This window comes from Zonotrichia albicollis, chromosome 10, assembly GCF_047830755.1.
Source record: "Zonotrichia albicollis isolate bZonAlb1 chromosome 10, bZonAlb1.hap1, whole genome shotgun sequence".
Classification (NCBI taxonomy): Eukaryota; Metazoa; Chordata; class Aves; order Passeriformes; family Passerellidae; genus Zonotrichia; species Zonotrichia albicollis.
The window spans coordinates 27,169,035-27,187,517 of record NC_133828.1 but is presented as its reverse complement, the minus strand read 5'-3'; the positions used below and the strand labels follow the sequence as shown (position 1 = coordinate 27,187,517).

General features: G+C 36.4%; 1 protein-coding gene across 10 annotated transcripts in view; it reads left to right on the top strand.

Moving 5' to 3' along the window:
* MYO3B (myosin IIIB) overlaps nt 1-18,483 on the top strand; it is a 236,679-nt gene that overhangs the window by 75,852 nt on the left and 142,344 nt on the right. For all 10 annotated transcript variants that reach the window (XM_074548518.1, XM_074548517.1, XM_074548516.1 and 7 more), the window contains 5 exons: nt 2,938-3,093; nt 14,015-14,111; nt 14,978-15,094; nt 15,919-16,023; nt 17,879-17,962. In XM_074548518.1, the coding sequence (XP_074404619.1) occupies nt 2,938-3,093; nt 14,015-14,111; nt 14,978-15,094; nt 15,919-16,023; nt 17,879-17,962 (559 nt within the window). The remainder of the gene's footprint in view (nt 1-2,937; nt 3,094-14,014; nt 14,112-14,977; nt 15,095-15,918; nt 16,024-17,878; nt 17,963-18,483) is intronic.

The window sequence follows — 18,483 nt, the reverse complement described above, 5'->3', positions numbered from 1 at the left end:
GAAAGGACTCTGTTCTTCCCATGCAGGCACAGACTTGGCACAAGAGGAGGTGTGCTCTGTCTGAGAGTTTGATCACAGAATCATGTTAATGTGTCCCGTGTCATTAACTTAGTCATCCTGCAATTTAACAGAGTTGTGGTTGTGTTTCAAGTGAAATCCTGCATGAACACAGACTGCAGCAATATCCTACTGCCAGAGGATGAAGGCTGCATTTAGATGAAACAATAGATAAACATTGGTTGTTGCAAAGGGAAGCATGCACACAGAATGAATGGTCAGTGGGGAATTGGTAGGATTATGGACAGAAGCAGAGATAATCTGAAAGATCTCCAAGACCACCTCCTTCACAGAACTTACCTGTGCTCATTAAAACATCTTCCAGATCTAAAAGCTCACATTTCAGGCATGCTAGAGAGAAGCTAAGAACTTTTTTCTCCAAAACGTCTCTTTTTGTTAGGCTTCCCCAATAAGTGCAGCATCCTGGACATTTTGATGTCTCACCTAGGGGCCATGTATATAGAAAAACTCTCATGCAGCTTTTGCATCCTGTCTGTAGAGTGGTTTTGTGAGTGTTCAGAGCTCAGAGAATTCATATTAATAACTGCAGGCCACCAGGTCTAAGATTTGCATGTTCTTCACACTTTTGATAAACACAAGATATCCTGTCTGGAACTGTGTAATTTTTTGAAGATAATCCATTTAAACTGAAAAGCAAGTGCATATTGTGATAGGACAAGAGGTAATGGTTTTAAGCAAAAAGAGAGTGGATTCAGACTAGATCTCAGAAGGAGGTTTTTTGGGTTGAGGTGGAACACTGACAGAGCTTGGTAGATACCCCATCCCTGGAAAGAATCAAGGTCAAGTTGAACAGGGTTCTGAGCAACTTGATATAGTTCATGTCCCTGTGCATTGCAGGGGGTTTGAACTACATGACCTTGAAAGGTCCCTTCCAACACAAACTATCCATGATCCTGTGGTGTAGATTCCCTTGGATTCAGTTGTAGTACTGAAAAACTCTAGATTAAATCAAATTTAACAAGAACATTTATTTATTAACAATAAAGCATAAATACTGTAAAATTGGAATCATTGATAGAATGGTAAAAATCATGAGTGCATGAGCTTTTTCAGACTGAAATCTCCACTTCAGGTACTTGCCATCAATCTGTGAATTTGTATAATGCATAGCACTTATTGTTTTGTTCTCTTTTCCTCTGTCTTCCTGATTAATGTTGTCTTTCTTTTCAAATGCTTTTTTCCTTTTTCTCAGGAAACATGAATTTAAACAGGATTGGCATAGATTGTATTGTCTGTGTGGGTGTATTGACTTTTAAAACTCCCAGATTACAAAAAAGAAAAGGGGTAGGGGAGATTGTCAGAACCTGTTCAAGGCTAATGATGGATCTTCTCCTGGAGGGGAAGGACTGGTATTTATAGCCTTGTGCCCAGAGGGATGGAGATAAAGCAGGTGGTGTTGCTTTAGTGTTTCTATCAGGAGGCTACAGTTCCAGCCTATAGCAAAATTCACCAAAACACTTCCAAAACTGGTAACACATTTTACAGACTTTCTTTTCTGGAATAGATGTACAAAACAGGTTAGTAAAATGATTTTCAGGAACCTAAAGTATTAAAGTTATGTTCAAAGATATTTCCAGGATCATTTCAAGACCAGACTTTAGTCTTCAGTAAAGTCTTTGAGGTGAGGCTAAACATTAATAACTTGCTAATGTGTTTGGTAGTATATGAAATCAATTAATGTGTATGATTTTTTGTAATGTAGTTTAAATTTTGTACATTGTTACTTTTATTACTAGAATATAAATTCTAAAAGGTATTTAAGTTTCACTGAACTTTTGGCTAAAACAATAGTTTTGATTTGTGGTATTTGGCCCTGCAAGGGAAGTACTTAGGTACTTATTCAGCAAATATGAAAGGAAATTGTAAAGTATGTAATATGAATGCATCTCATCAAATAAATTCATCTTGAGCTATAATTTGCTAAAATTATAGATACTAGAAGGGAGGTATATGCTGAATTGCAGCACTTCTTTTTCATATTCTCAAATAATACCAGTATCATTATTATTTGAGCAAGATGAATAGAATGATTTAATATTCTTAATTAGAAGATACTTGAAAGTAGTCTTATCCCGTTGGATCATTCTTGTGTTTGAATGGTATTATTTCAGCTTTATTATGCAGAAAATAATTCAGCTTGAGTGGTGGCTTCTCCAAACTTAAATCTCAATTATATAAATTAGTATGGTACTTTATTTTATGCTGATTTAATAGGATGTATTTCTTTACTCATCACTAGTTCACCTGTACTGCACCAGTTCACAGAAAGAACTTTGGTACATTTATTTCTGACTGATTCTGTTCTCTTCCAGGCTGAATTGTGCAGGTTTGCAGAATTTTCTATGATTCTTATGCTAACACTCATCATTGCGGTATCTACCCATAGCATTCGTTTTAAAACCAAAGCTGTGTATCAAATCCTTCTGAGTAGTGTTGCACCACAGGTTTCAGTTGTGGTTTTCAGTAGGCTGAACCCTACCGTTCATGGTCAACCTCTCATCAGAGAATAGATAGAGAATTAAAATGAAGTATTTTCTATTCATCTTAATTTTTATGTATATTAACTGTACAGCTCTTACAGGATATAATGTCATTTTTTTTTTCTTTTATCTAGTTACAGTTATAAAGACAGATTAAATAAGCTCAAATTTTTAGCCTTTATACTGTCTTCTGGTGGAATGTATTCACTTAGATAAGTATTTTGTGCCAGATTTATTGCAGTATGGAAGAGTCTTGTAACATATCGAGGAACTCAAATTTATGGAAAAAGAAAACAGAGTGACAGCCACACAGTAAGCTGACTCAATGCATGCTGTAATGATAGCATCATTGTCTGAGACCCCTATTTCTCTGTCACAGGTGTCTGATCAAAGATTTTGAGCAGCGTCCTTCGGTCACCCATCTTTTGGAACATCCGTTTATTAAGCAAGTGCATGGTAAAGATATGTCTTTGCAAAAACAGCTGGCTGAGCTCATCCAAGAACAGCAGCAGCTGGGCTCCATAGCCAAAACAAGGTACTGTACAAGGTCCTGTATGTAGCAGCATTTATGCTGCAGCCCTCCTTCCCCACGCTTATACTGGAAGTACAAATTGAAACTTTGGATGTGACTTTTACTTTTTCAAATGGTCATTAATGTGTTGAATGCCAATATAATTAGCAACGAGTGCTGCTTACCATGTGAATGTAAGTGTCGTGCTGTCCCTTTGATACATTTTAAAGGTAGCTTGATCAGCTATAATGCAACTTTCTTTGCCTTTCTTTCACTCACTGAACTCTGTTCCATACTTGTTCTCATTTGGCTCAATCAGAAGGATATTGTTAATTCCAGAATGTTCTGATTTGTGGAAATAAATGTTGGCACAAAGAATTGTATCATACTTTGGTAACAGATCTTTAAAAATACAACTGTGAGTATTCAAGTGACTCCTAGAAAAATTTAAGAACAGAAAATTTTGACGTTTGCTGTTTTATTAAATTCTCATAGTAAGAAGGCTGTTCAGTACTAAAAGTAGTTGTTTTGTCTGCAGTTTAATAGTAACTTCTATTTTTCCATTCAGCCCAGTAATTAATTTTAAAACATGCTTAAAAAGCAATGCATGTTTACTGGCAGAAGTGGCATCTTTTGAGGCTGACTGTAAATGTGTCTTAGTTTAGTTGTTGTCCAGAGGGTGGCAGAATTTCACTGTTTCAAAAGAGAATTAAATGCAAATGAACACACTGTCCCAAGCTCAGCAATCATTCTGTAATATGAAATTCTAGAGTTAGATAAGCTCTGGCCCATTATTATAAATAACCACCTACTAATGTTGATGAAATAAATTAGATGTTATGATTCAGAAGTCATAAACATGTATATGCTTGCATGCCAGAAATCTCTGTAGCTGAAATGCTAAAGGCCCAAACAAAAATCTACAAGTTAAAATAAGGGAATGGTTGTTAAGTATAGTTTCGAGGTGAAGCAGACTTGTGAGGGTGGTTAGTTTTTGTTTGGCTGGTTTCGTGGGGTGTGTGTGTTTGTTCGTGTTGGTTTGTTTGTTTGTTTTCTGGGAAAGCATACCTGGGAATGCTCACTGTGAGTGGGAGTTATGCCAGCATTACAGTAGAAGTTACAGCTTTATCTCATTTCCTAAGTTATGGCATCCATATAGCACCTGACAGATCACACTGCCTACAGCTATGGCATGGCTGGCCCAAGAGTATAAGAATTTTTCCAGCTGTTGACCTGATTGCACATTTAGACAGAGTGAAATGATCCTTGTGCTAAGAGAAGCTCTGAAATGGATTTGTCATGGTATTCCAATACATTCTTGTGGGATTGAGCTCCATAATGTGGAGTGACAAAGAACCAAGACCACGACAGCATTTCTTTCCTCAAGCCTTTTCATGTATTAACTGGGTGTGCTGTGACAGACAAGCTACTGCACCTTAGACATGACTGGACTGTAAGAAGGATTTTGCTTCCCAGCACCCTAGTATGAATCAGTGCTCATCTAAGGAGGTTTAACTCCTTCTCTGTCCTGTCACCACCTAACCCAGCTTAAGTATTTTATATTCAAACAAAAATATTTCAGATTGTTTTAGCATTATACTATGGTATTCTTACTTCTGTGAAGCACCAGCCCAGTGTGATGGGGTTGAGAGCATGCTCAGTGAGGACAAAAATCTACTTATTGTTTACCTCTGAAATCTACAACATATTGTTCAGTATGATATTCTAAATATTTTAAGATTGATCAAATTGGTACAAAGTTAATGAGATAGCAAAAGTACATCCCTGCAAAATATTAAGTCTGTGGGCCAGACATTTAATGCTGGACTAGAAACATAAGATTATTACAAAAGAACCAACCACTAAGAGCATCTAATTAGAATTTTCCCAAGAGGATTGACATAGCCTCATAACAGTAAAAAACTTGGCTCTGTAATAGGGCTATTGTACCCTCTAGAAAAATTTTTACCCATTAAAAGCCTTTAAAACCTCTGTAATGCATCTACAACATAATTTTCAATACAAAATTTGACATACAGAAGAACATATGACCAGATGGTACTGTAAAAAGATTTACTGGCATTCATTTGTAATGATCTGTAGAGGGCAACTGAATGTATAGTCACCACTTCAAAGCAAATAAGGCCAATTCAAATCCATGTTAGATAAAACTTTTCTGTTACAACATTGAATATAGTGCATGTTTTTTCTGTTTATTGGTGTGCCCATGGCAGGCATGATGAAATGTACATTAACTTCCTGGTGTTCAGATATAAAGAAAAATAGACACCCATTTTAAGGAGTAGAGCAACACTACAAATTAATAATTTAAAAGATAAGTGAAAGAAAATGTTCTCAAGAGCACAGGCTGAAAATTTCCAGAGACTGGTAAATCATCAGTGTGCTTGTGTTAACAGCACTTCTTTGAGGGAGCCCAGGGACTCACTGGTGATGGCAGCTGATCGGGAGGTGTTTTGTCTCATATGAAAGTCTTCCAGGATGGTGCTTTGGATTTGTGTCTTTTGATTCTGTACTGACTCAGCACCTGTGGGGTTTTAAATAGGATTCTCTTTCCAGTGGAGCCCTGCCAGTTTTGCCTATTTTGGTACGTCACTTCAGGTCATTGTGCCTGAGAGCCAGCCTGCAGACTTGAGAGTCACTATTAAAGACTTGGAGCATGTGAAGGAGGGACTTGGAGAGCTGATCTAGCAGTCCCCTGCTACTGAAAAGGAGAGAATTGGCTTCTTTCATTTTCCCTCAACTCCCAGGAACAAACTCATGATGCTGTTTTTATTGCAGCTTCAGGATTGTCAGAAACCTCCTGAGCTTGAACTTCTACAGTGAGAGAAAAAAACTAAGCCAGCAGAAACACAAATAACTTTCTACTCTTATTTGTGCTGAAGTGAAGGAGGGAATGCTTCACATGGCCAGGAATAAGCAGGAGAGTGGTAGGAAAAAACAGACTGGCCTTTTGGTAGGACCATCTGCGTTGGCCTCTGGAGCCACAGACTGAAACATCACCTTATTTTAGTTTCTTTCATTCTCCTTTTGTCAGCTTCATGTGCAGTATAGCCAGGCTTAACTTCAGTACATTTTGTCAGACCTCTGAACTGAAGGGGCTCTTTATTGACCTTGAGCTCAAAGAAGCCTGTTAACACACATTTGTTGCTATCATCAGTTTGTTGCTGATGAACATACTGTTGTTACTTTTCCATGAAGCAACTTACTAGAGAATTTTATATTCTGATTTCCTTTAGGTTAAAAATTAATAATAAAAAGAAAATGTTTATGCTGGTAAAAGACCACTTTTAAAATTAAAAATAACATTAACAATTCATCCTGCCTTTTTACTGAGAAGGATACTCTTTGAAACTTTTCCACTAGTTCTGTTTTTCCCTAAATCATTTTCATTGGTGAGGTGCAGATATCTTTGATCCTTATGCAAATAAGTGTTTCCAGAAAACCCAGCTGGAATATCCCTCTTTCCACACTTGTAAGGAGGGAGAAGATTCTTTTTTTCATCTGTTGGCATCTTTTACACTGAAATTCTTGTGTTTTGGCATTTCAGCATTAGCTTTCCACACCTGCATTGTCTGTGTCTTACACTCTCATGAGGAAAAACTTGGTGAGAAAGTCTAATGTCACAGCTGTGTAAAGATGAGCTCTGGGCATTATCTTTCTTATACATATCCCTTTTATAAGCTATCAGTTAACTGTATTTGTTTTCTAACAATAACAAAACATAATTGCTAATTAGCAGCAATGCACTTTGCTTTACATTAACAGCTTTGACATACTAACAATTGTATGGAGTTTAATTCTAAGAAATTTATTCAGTATTCAGTGTTAAGTAGTCCACTAGTTTTATTTTTATAGAAGTTCTTCAATCCTTGAAAAATAAAAGTTAGTACATCAGAACATTGCTTCACATGTAGTCATTCCAGCCATGCAGAATTTTTCTTCCCCATCTATTCTAAAGTCAAATATGGAATTCTTTTTTAACACATGGATACTGATTTCTAGGTCATCTTGGGAGTCACAACAGTCTTATTCCTATCAATATGTAGCTGCCTCGAGGCAGGGAGCATTTCTTAAAATCAGAAAGGATGCTTTCACAGGATATCACTCAGTTTTTTCCCATTTTTCCTTCTTTTTCTTTTGCTTTCATGCTTCTGTATTCACACAAATACTGTAAGATGGTTGTTCACATGGTGTCCTTATGCATAGAAACGTGAGAACAAGAAATATTATTCATTGCTAAAGACTCGTACCTCATGTAGCATAAAATTTGAGAACGGGGGAAAAAAAAGGACTTTAAGTTACAGCAAGGTGTGCCAACAGAACAAGCAAACATTGGCCAGGAATGATGAGCAGAACTATAAAAACATTTTTGTTGCAAAAATAATAATGGAGTGTTGATATACTCAGTGTGTCTGAGTGTGATTAATAATGTATGCTCTAGGTAAAAAGGGTACACAAGTCAATCTTACCACAAGCTTGCTGTACTTCAGGGATAGGTTCCTCAAGATGCTTGTCATTAAAGTACCAAGAATGTTTAGGCACCTCCTGAATTTAATACAATATCATAGTAGAGGTTTGTGTTCTGTTCCTCATCCTCACTCTGATTTGCTGTGTAATCGCAGTTCTGTCACTTGCCCTCAATATTTCTCTGTTCCTTTCACTTATGAAATGGCTGTTAATAGTTTTACTTAATGTATCATACCTATGGAAAAGAGATAGCAGTTTGCTGAGGCAAGAACTTGTCTTGGTCTATGAAGCCGCACTGTACTGTACTGTTGGGTTGCTGTAAACCTGGTAATGAGGAGAAACATGTATAATGCCTGGAGCTCTAGCCATTTTTATTTTCATTCTTCCTGCCCTAGAGCCTGGGGAATGCTTTGGGAAGGCTCTAAGCAGAGATATGTTACAAATCCTGGCTATTATTCATTCTCATTTAACAGTAAACATTTTCTTTGTGGAGATTATATTGTTGTTAAATAATGTTCGAGTGTGTTTGATAATCCATTAAGGGAGGTTATGAGAGAGCTGTTCACTTTCCAAATACACCTTTTGATCTCTTGAACTTATTAGTGTGGTTGGTTGCTTTTTTGATTCATAGTACAAGGGATTCCAAGATACAGCCTGCTTAAGGAGAAAGTCAGAAGAGATTTAGTGTGTTTCCTAACATTGTTAAATTTTAAATGACTCTTTGTGCTGTCTACACTGTCAAAATGCACTGCAAAAAGTGGGTATATTCTCTGGTGTTTGCTTATAAACATCAAATATTTTCCCCATATTTTTGTCCTTGTCAGGACTTTATCTCAAGCTGGCAAAGCCAGCAGCTGCTTCAGTCTTGAAAAAGTTGAAAAACAGATGTAAAAACTTTCAAAGCCTTTTAAGCTAGGAATTGTACCAAGTTCTATAAATAATGTTTAAAAGTACAATGGAGCTTGTCATGGAGACATTTAAAAGGGAAGCTCACTTGGAACCCTGGTATTCTGTCTGTTGTCCCAACCCTTCCTTGCATAAATTATGATGATAAAATCTTATGTCCTTTAGGAAAACTTTCTCCAAAAAAAGTAAACTTTCCATTTTATTCCATAAAAAACAAAACAAAAACTGTTTCATGGCATGTGAGTAGAACTAATGGAAAACTGTAGAATTTTAAATCTTTAACTGAAGGCCTTGAAAAGTACTGACCATCAGCAGGAGGGAATGAAATTAAAATGTTCTGATTTTTTCTTTTCCCATTTGAATGTACCACAATTAAGACATTATCTACTTGTGCTCAGTCTTAAAATAACAGATTGCTCTGTCCAGAATAGCACGTAGGAGAAAATCTAAAAAAGAAATGGCATAAAAGCACATGAGATGGAGAAATTCAAGTGTAGTAACAGATCTATTAGCTGTCTTTTTACTGTGGTGGAGAAGCAGAACATGGGGGAGGAAAATACCTGATTAAAAGCTTAGAACTGGAGACAGGACAGAAGAGTCCTCATAGAATGCACTCTAAAACTTTTGCTCTTGGTAATATTCTTTGAAGCTGTCTTTCAAAATTTTAGATATTGTGGTTTTTTGTGGGGCATTTGGCTGTTCCTTCAGAGGAGATAATGTGGAGCACCTGTATGAATTGCAGTAGATAATTCTATATTAATTTTGAAGTAATAAAATATTTAATGTTCACCAGCTGACATCTAGATTTATTCAGTTAGCTCTGTCTATCAAATGTTGCAGGAGGTGAAGCTGAGAAAAAGCAGGGTCTTCTGTATTTCCTCAATAACCTAATGTTACTAACCTAACTCCCAATGTAAAAGTTATATAATTATTTGATGTTTGACAGTTAATGTTGATCAAGCATTGAATAGTTTGGATTTTATGGTTCAAAGTGGCAGATTCCCAGTTATCAGCAGGTTTAAAGAGGCCAGCTCCAGACATGGCTCATTCTTCTCTTGGATGTTTTCCTACAGAACAGGTATCTTATGCTCCTGTCTGTAAATTGGCTTCTTCATAGGAATCAGAAAAGACCTACAACCTCTGGTTTCAGTTTTTAAAAGAATGAAAAACTTCAACACTTGCATGAATATGGTTTGAAACAAGTTTAAGGTAGACTATTAATAAGGAGTTGGGATGATGCTGGGTCAGTGTGCTACTGCTGGTCACCATTTAGAGGTTTGTTTCTGTAATGGGGAACAGACACTTGTGAAACTTTGCATTTTGAAGGATAAAAAGCAAATCTGTACATTGGGAAGAATCAAACTTGAAGAAGCCTGGGGAAAAAAGTAGAAAAGGGAAAAAAAAAAAGAAAAGAGCATTTAATGTTTGATAAGGGCAGGAATGTTCAGGCTGCCTTGTCACATATTAGAATGGCAGTACCACATCTTGGCAGCTACCCCCTTCTCATGAACCAGCTGGATTGCAGCAGCAGTCCAAGGAAGTAATTCTTACTAGCAGATATCAAGCTTCTCTGCCAGCTCACATTTCAATTTGAAAGCAATTAACAGCAAGGAACTTGATTGCATCCAGCCAGTAATTTTCTTTGGACTCAGAGATAATAACAGAAACAGAACAAAAAATAGTTCTCTGATACTATACACAATGTAATTTAAGACAATTCTTCCAGCCTTCTTCTATATGAATATTAGGCAAATGAGTTTAAAACTCCTTTTTCTCCCTTTTAATATATTTTTTAAAAATCTCAAAGCTCCTGTGGTCCCCCAGAAGTGATCCTGTTCTGAGTATAGTGCATGTGTTTTTTACTGGAGTTGTAAAATATAGCTGTAGCATTTATATTGTAATTAAGGCTGTGTTGGTTTCTCTATTATGACCTTGCTTCAGCAAATTACTTCAGGCTGAAACTTAATGCAAAGGAGCAAAATTAAGCCTTTGCAATGCATGGAAAGTAGTCTGTGTATCTCTGTGTGGCAGTGTCATACTCTCTCCTTTTTTTGTTTTTCATTGTATTGAGTATTTTTCTTGTAAATCTCAGGAATTAATTTTAAAAATGGTAATAATTTAAAGAAGACAAAATACAGAAACCATTGTACCTTTGTGAATCCTAGAAACGAACAGTAAACATAAATGCTTAACTGCACCAAGAGGCCAAAGTAAAGGCCACTTGCAAGGCTCTAAAGATGTTAGGGGTGGAGGAGAGAGATTAGAGAAGAAACTTCCCCACGAAGGCAAAAATTGGTCTGTGTTGCTTTATTGCTCAGGTTGGGCCTGCCAGCAAAATGACTTTTTGATCTAGAAGTCAGTGTGATCCAGCTAGCTTTTCTTTCCCCATCCCTTGATAGCAGGATAGAGGAGTGTGCAGCTATTTACAGTGCACTTCTACTACTCCAACTGGTTACTTTCTTTCAAACTGTATCTTTACCACCAGTAGAACAAATGAATGCTTCCTGCCTTTTCATGAAATGGTTCTCACAAGGGAGAAATGCTTCTTGCTTTTGCTCCTCCTACAAAACCTGTTCCTTGCAGCTACTCCTGCATGATAAAATGGTAACAGGAGGGTGCTTCAGAGCATAGAGCCTTTTTCCACAGACAGTGCTCAGCTCTAGATTTCTGCAATCAATCTAATGCTGCTCTTCAGGTCTCTTCTGACCCGAACCATCCTGTGATGCTCTAATAAAGCAGGTACCTTGAGTGACTGGCCCTTTGCACCCTTTATGGCAGTTGTTTTGTTTTGGGAAGAGACTGCATCTTGCAGGGATTGCTTCAGAAAATTACTGGAAGCTTAGGGAAGATAACATCTTTGATTTCCCTTTTGCTTAGAGTTTGTACTTTTTATATATTGCCAGAAAGTAAAAGTAATTGAAAAAATGGCTGATAATTCTACTTTTAATGAAATAAATATACTGATACTTATTTCCCCAATTAAGAGTGCTTCCTGCTGCTTTTTAAGAATTTTTAATGTATTTATTAAAAGCAGATTGTATTTCTGGTGTAAAATTGTGGAAATAATCTGTAAAAAGATTTACTGTCAGTTTTTTTCCTTCCCACTCTGTCAATGCACTGGAGGACATAGGGTCAGTAGAAAACTGATGAGGCCAGCAGGAGATTGGAAGCTAATGTGATGTTATGCTCCTAATATCCTCTTCTTAATCATGTACTTAGGAAAATGAGTTCAGTGCTGGAAAATATTTACACAAGGGTATATATGTTTTATTTATATTTAATGCAGACCAGTTTCCTTATATATTTACACAGTTTTAAAAGGAACCCTTTCCAATAAAAAAAATTGATTCATTTATCACTTAAGGTGAACAAACAGCAGGAGTTTAATACACAATCAGATAACAGATTAGGTTACAAAGCCATTCTTCAATTAGACATGCTTAGGTTTGAATGTGCCCTCTTCCCCCTCCTCCTTGCACCTCTGGTAGATGTGTCCCTGCTTGCAGTTTGTTGCAATTCAGTATTGTGGCTATGATGTTTTGCTCCAGGAAGAAAAAGCTTCCCAGATGAGTTATGTTAGCTAAAATGTCTAGCCATTGCTTTGTTAGTTACATCTTCATGAAGTAAAGCAACTGCTAAAATATTTCCTTCATTTATAGACAGAAGGGTGCTCCCATCTCTAACTGATTTACATTTCTTACAACATAATTTTTCTATGCAGTAAAATAAGAACTTGAATTCTGGTTTGAAAGGGAAACAACACTTTTAAACATTAGTAGTACATCATGCATTCTTACTCCTTTGAGGTGCTGGCGTGTCAGCAAAGTGTAATATTTTTGCATATAGTGACTCAAAAAAAAAAAGCCAAAAAGAACTCACAACCCAATACCTAATCAAAGACCAGAAAAGAGAAGTTTTAATTGAATGGTATTTTCAACAAATTCAAATGGAGTCCATGCTGCCCACAGGAAATAATACCACTATAACAATTTTTCTTACATAGCTTCTTGTCTTCTTGTGTCCTTCTTTCATTGCTTCATATGTGCAACATAAAGCAAACTACCATCTGTGGGAATGTAGTGGGACTGTCAGCAAGACCTGCTGTCTACTCACTGTTTTATTTCCTAGCTGACAAAACAGTTTGCATGGTTTTATTTAGTTACAATTCAAATAAACCATTATGGTTTTCTAAAACTCATTGAGTAGCCAAAAGGAAATGAGGAAAATGAATAAAAATAGACAGAAAAGTGTGATCATTTGGTGTGATTCACAGTTACCAGGGAAGCTGTATTCATGACTAACACTCTTCTCCTTCCTCTGTATTAGAGGCTTTCCTTACAATAATTCTTCTGGTGATGTAATAGCTCTTGGATATGAAAACATTCTCTTTACTGAATGAAAGCTGATTAGCTTGAAATATAGAAGCATACGTAAAGGGAGAAAATGAAAATGCCTCAATGTTTATTTTTAAAAAAGGGTTTCCAAGAGCATATGAAGATATGATTAAGGAAACCTGCTACATCTTCATATTAACCTTGAACATTATAGATAAAGAAGTGTTTCCTGCCAAGTTACAGTGCTGTTCTGTTACTGCTTGGTGTAGCAGTATTTAGCCTTGTTTTGGAATGCCTGATCATGTGGCTCTTACTTTCTACATGGCAAGCAAGGCAAAAACAATCTGTCAAGGACTGTCACTGAGGATCAATGCTAAATGTTACTCAGCAGGATGCAGACTGTATCTCCATGGGTGTCCTTCTACTATGCTTTGATTATGTTTGTTGTAAAGAAAAGCAGAGTTGTGCTTACAGCATTCATATTTCACACCCTCTGTGCAAGACATGTTACAGCCTTTAATTTGTTCCCATTTCAACGTGATGTGTTGTTTAAAAACATATACACCACATTTTCAAAGATTCCTTCAGTATAATCTGATTATAAAGGGGTTATGTGACAGTTTGTCTCTGCTGCTTGTTGTGTGGCTTAAATCTCTGGAGACAAGCTGACTGTACATCCATACAATTTAGAGTCTGATGGCAGCTGTGGTTCAAAAACGTTGTTTTGGGCCACATCTAGGGTCATCTGAGGAGGCACTTTGGCATACATCAAGGTAACAGTAGGATTTTATCCTACTTGCTGCTTCTTACATCTTCTTTAGATGACAGTACTATGGCTGGGCACGTGGGGGTAGCATTTAATTAAACTGAGTGGTAGTTTATTAACTTAGAGCTGGGAGGGAAGGGAAAAGAGGAAGAATTTTTTAGTTTACTGAGTGTGAGTGAGGAGTAGTAAGTCTGTAAATAGTAAATCTTTGCTGGACATTGATGAATAGATGGGGTTATAAATTGTGAAAGAGAAAATAGGTAGTACACCAGACAGCAAGCAATCTATTGCTTTTTTATAAAAGGATACTGCAAGCAAAATTCCACATTTCAGAGAGCAGATCTGTGTTTGTGCATGACAAAAACATTCACCCAGGACTTCCCTTTGCATCTTAATGTTTGCTGTCTCTAATACACTTTGATAACACTGATGCTCTGCTAACAACTTCCAGGCATGAAAGAATACATACTAGAAGACCCTACCATGTGGACAGAGCTGACAAGTTCTCTCTAGATGACGATCTGGTAAATCTAGAAGTTCTCAATGAGGTACTGTATTGTCTGGGTGGCAGCTGCCTCATATTTTTGCCTATTTCTGCTTCCTAGGCATCTCTTAGCAGAGTGAGAATGTTTCCTTCATGCAAGCTTTTGTCCCTTCAAGGCAAAAGAATTCTCACATGACTGATCTGCTACCCTCACCTTGTTAATTTATATAGTTGCATAAAAGTAGGAGCAGTGAATACTATAATGTGGAAAAGCTTAATAATGAATGATGCTAGTTTAAATTATTTTTGTGAGTTTCCTAAAATGCAAAGTTTAGTCATAAAGATGTAGTTTTAAGTGATTTTTTCTAAAATAATTGATTTATATAGGATAACATATTAACTACTGCTTCTGGCTAAAAATGACTAAACTATCCATTCCATATTTCACTGTATCAGCTATTTGAAGAGTATCTGTAAATTTTTGTGTTGATAATCTTTAAATTACATGCCAGCAAGAAAAAGGCATAATACTAAATTGTGCTATTGTCCTGTTCAAACAGTTTTACCGCTACTTAAAATTTAATCCTTGAAAAATTATTATCCTGGTTTCATGGCCAAATGAAAAAAAAAATTAAATGGTCATGTACTATGAAGTGCAGCAATAATGTGTTACCACAATTTTCTCTTCAGAAGATTTACTTCTCAGCTGATATAAGAAAATACTCTCATTTCCAATTAGGAGTTGCCATTTGACTTAGTTGCATGGCATTAGCAAGAATTTTGAAAACATTTTATTTTGTGGGTTTGGCATTTAAAATATAATTAGAAACACAATAAGCATTTCTTAAACAATGTTTTCAGTATATTTATGAAAATCTTCCTAAGTGGGAAAATACTCTGTAACTATCAAACTTTCTGTAATCTTCTCAGGATACCATTATCCATCAGCTGCAAAAGCGTTATGCTGACTTACAGATCTATACTTATGTTGGAGACATTTTAATAGCCTTGAACCCCTTCCAGAATCTCAGCATTTATTCTCCCCAGGTAAGAGAAATTCCAAGCTGAAGATGGAAGTTGCTTTACATTTTCTATTAACACCACTAGCTAAAATACTTAAGTGATGCTGGAAGTTAGGAGGACAGACTAAACCTCAGCCTTTTCTTTTTCCAGAACAGTGTGGCTAAAAAATGGTTTTGTTTTGTTTGTTAAATTTGGTTTAATTTGATTTTATTCACTTCTTGGAGACACAAATTCCACATGAGGGACAGAGATTACCCCAGGCACAGCTGTGCCTCTTGCTTAGCATTTAGGGCTTTCTTCTTGGAAAGAGAAGACAATTATATGAACCTCCTCATGCTGAGGTTTTTGCTTGCTGAAGAATTGCTCTGTGACATCAGCTCTGCCTTAAAAGAAGCAAATTAATCAAATGCTGTAAGCAAAAAGGCCAGTTTAATTCCCTACAAATATGAAGAGAGGTGGAGCTAGAAATAACTTAGTCTCCATGGATGCCAAAATCAGGGCTTCAGATAGGGGGCCAGAATTCAGATTCACTGTAAGTTTCTTTTGTATGAACTGGTCATTTCCTTGACTGAAGGCTTGTGTTTGAAATTCTCTTCCTTGTGATACAGCTCTCCTCATTGTCTTGTGTGGGAAATATCAGTGTTGTAATTTGTGTTGGGTGTTCCAAATCTGGAAATTGGGTGATGCCAAGAATTACCACTCCTGTTCCAGGTGATTCAGTGGAAATTCTGTGGTATAACAGGCAACTCCTTTTTGTTGAACAGATGATACTCACTGTCTTTTTCTCAGTTCTTAATATGTAGCTAAGTTGCATATTTTGACTATTGTGTGTATTTCTTTGAATTTAGTTCTCCAAGCTTTACCATGGTGTGAAACGTTCATCAAATCCCCCCCACATATTTGCTTCTGCAGATGCTGCCTACCAAAGCATGGTTACATTCAGCAAGGATCAGGTAAGGATCTGTTCATTTTGGTTTAGGTTTTGTATTAAGCATACTGCCATTGTGCTACAGGGCTGTGAATTACGTTCTGTTAAGTTGTATTTTAGGAAATTTTTTCTTTAAGCCTTTTTATTCCTAAATTAGCAAAACCAGAGTAGAAATCTGGTCAGATTTGGGAATCCTGAAGAGACACAGTGATATGAAAGGGACTGAAAGGTCAAATAAGATGATGGAGGTATCTGACCAATATAGTTTCCTGGACAGCCATGAAATCCTGGCTATTGACTCCAGCAGCAAAGTATTGCTGCACATTCTGATTCTAGGTCTGTCTTGACTTAGATATTTCAATAATTTATACTTGTGTTAAATAGAGGGTTCTCAATGCCATAACAGATTAGCAGAGTTTAAACCACTTTCCTGCTGCAAAAAGACACTAAGTCACAGAAAATAGGAAATTGTCTAGTAAAATAAATTAAGTATGGTTCTGTTATAAATGTAATAAGGACACAAATCCAACTATATAGCAATGATTTTAATGAGAATAAAATACCATGTTGTAGAAGATTTTACTACTTTCTTAAGATTATGACATCATACTCTTTCTAATTTGATGTGCTGTGTGTACATGAATATTGAAGGCTGATAATTATTTTTGTTTATAAAATTCTTCTGATTTTACCCTGGACATCACACAACAATTAATAGAAAATGTTCTCTTCATAGTCACAAAACCAGTATAAAGTAGTAAAAAGCCTGAAATCAGAAAGGTATTAAAGAAAACAAGTACTCATGTTAGAGTAACTTTTGTGAGAATTTTTTATCTGATTAGATAGTGTCATTGATACAGTATCTATTTCCTAGAGCAAAAATATGCTGTCAGGCAACACAAGGTACCACCAGATAACTGCTGCAGCTTTCAAAGTTTTTCACAAAGCTCAGTTCTATATGAAGGGGCATTGCATCAAGTATTTTAGGACCTTGTATCTTGTGTATACACAGTATCATGCAAATTGGTTTTGGATGTTTGCATAGAAACCTGTGAATCTATGCAACTGCTCAGTGTTAACATTTTAATTATATGACTGTTGATAATGTGCCTTAAGTAGAATAATATTTGTATTAGTTGTCTGTAGAATACATGGGGAGAAAGGATAAATAATAAATGCTGTTAGAATTCAAACTTTCCATGATCTGCATTGTTCAATGTTCAGGTGGGAACTGGTTTTCAACTTCCATTTTGCCCATGAAGCATAACAACAGAGAGAAGGAAAGTGATTTAGGCCATTCTAGGTAGCCTCTTGAGTCTGGATGCCTTCAAAGAGCCTATAAAATACCATGTGCTAAGGACTGCTGGGACAGGAAGAAGATGGATATGTCCTCCCAGAATCACCCAGTGAACAGTTGCACATTTTTCTGAAATGTTTAGTTTGCTGTTCTGGCTTGAATATCAGCATCACCTACAGAATAGCCTCTCTACACAGGACCTGTTATTGAAGATTATTTTTCAGAACAAGCTTTTGGTCAATGTGTCAAAAACAGCTGTACCCTGTGATTCATGTTAGTTCACATGAAGTCAGTGCAGTGAGCTCAGACATGGTCACTTGTTTGTGTTCTAGACCTTCAAAATTCAGTCATTGCTTCACAGATGCACCTTGGGATCAGGCATTGCAAGATGCATTTTAATAATCCAGGGAATAAATTACTACAATGAGCCTTTGCTGATATCTCCTTTCAGAAGGGAGTTAAAGGACCCTTAAAGTATTCTGTAGTTTTGGTACTAAACATGAAATAACAGGTAGGAGTAGTAATAACAGAAAACAACCATATGGTGAACTATGCACTTAAATATTTTGTTTTGTGTGTTCAGTGCATTATCATCAGTGGGGAAAGTGGTGCTGGAAAGACAGAAAGTGCCCATCTGATCGTCCAACATTTGACCTTCTTGGGAAAGGTATTTCCTAGCCAATTATGTAAAATTATGAAGAAATCCTCCCAACTCTACCCCAATGTTCACTTTATTTAATCTTTAATACTTAAAGCTGTTCATGGGAATTGTCACACTTGGTTTAGGGACATCATGCATGTGAGAGTATTGAATTAAGATGTGAGTGTGACTCATATCAAGCCAGTCAATTATTTTTTAAAGTGAAGGTTCCAAATTTTGTGTTCTGTACCTGTAGCTAAGTATAGTGTTTATCACATATAACATTTATACAATAAAGAATGAAAAATATTATTGTGGCTCTAATCTTAGAAGCTCTTACACATTTAAATGTTATGAGTAATGCTATTAACACAAAATAATTGGAAAATTACCCATGTCAGCTTAACCCTAAGTAGGCATCTTTAATCCAATGTGCTTTTGGTACTCTTACTGATTATAAAACAAGTCAAAGGTAGAACAATTGCAGAGAAAGAAGAATCTATATTTTGCTACCTGTGGGAGATTTTATCAGTTTGTTGGACTTCCTG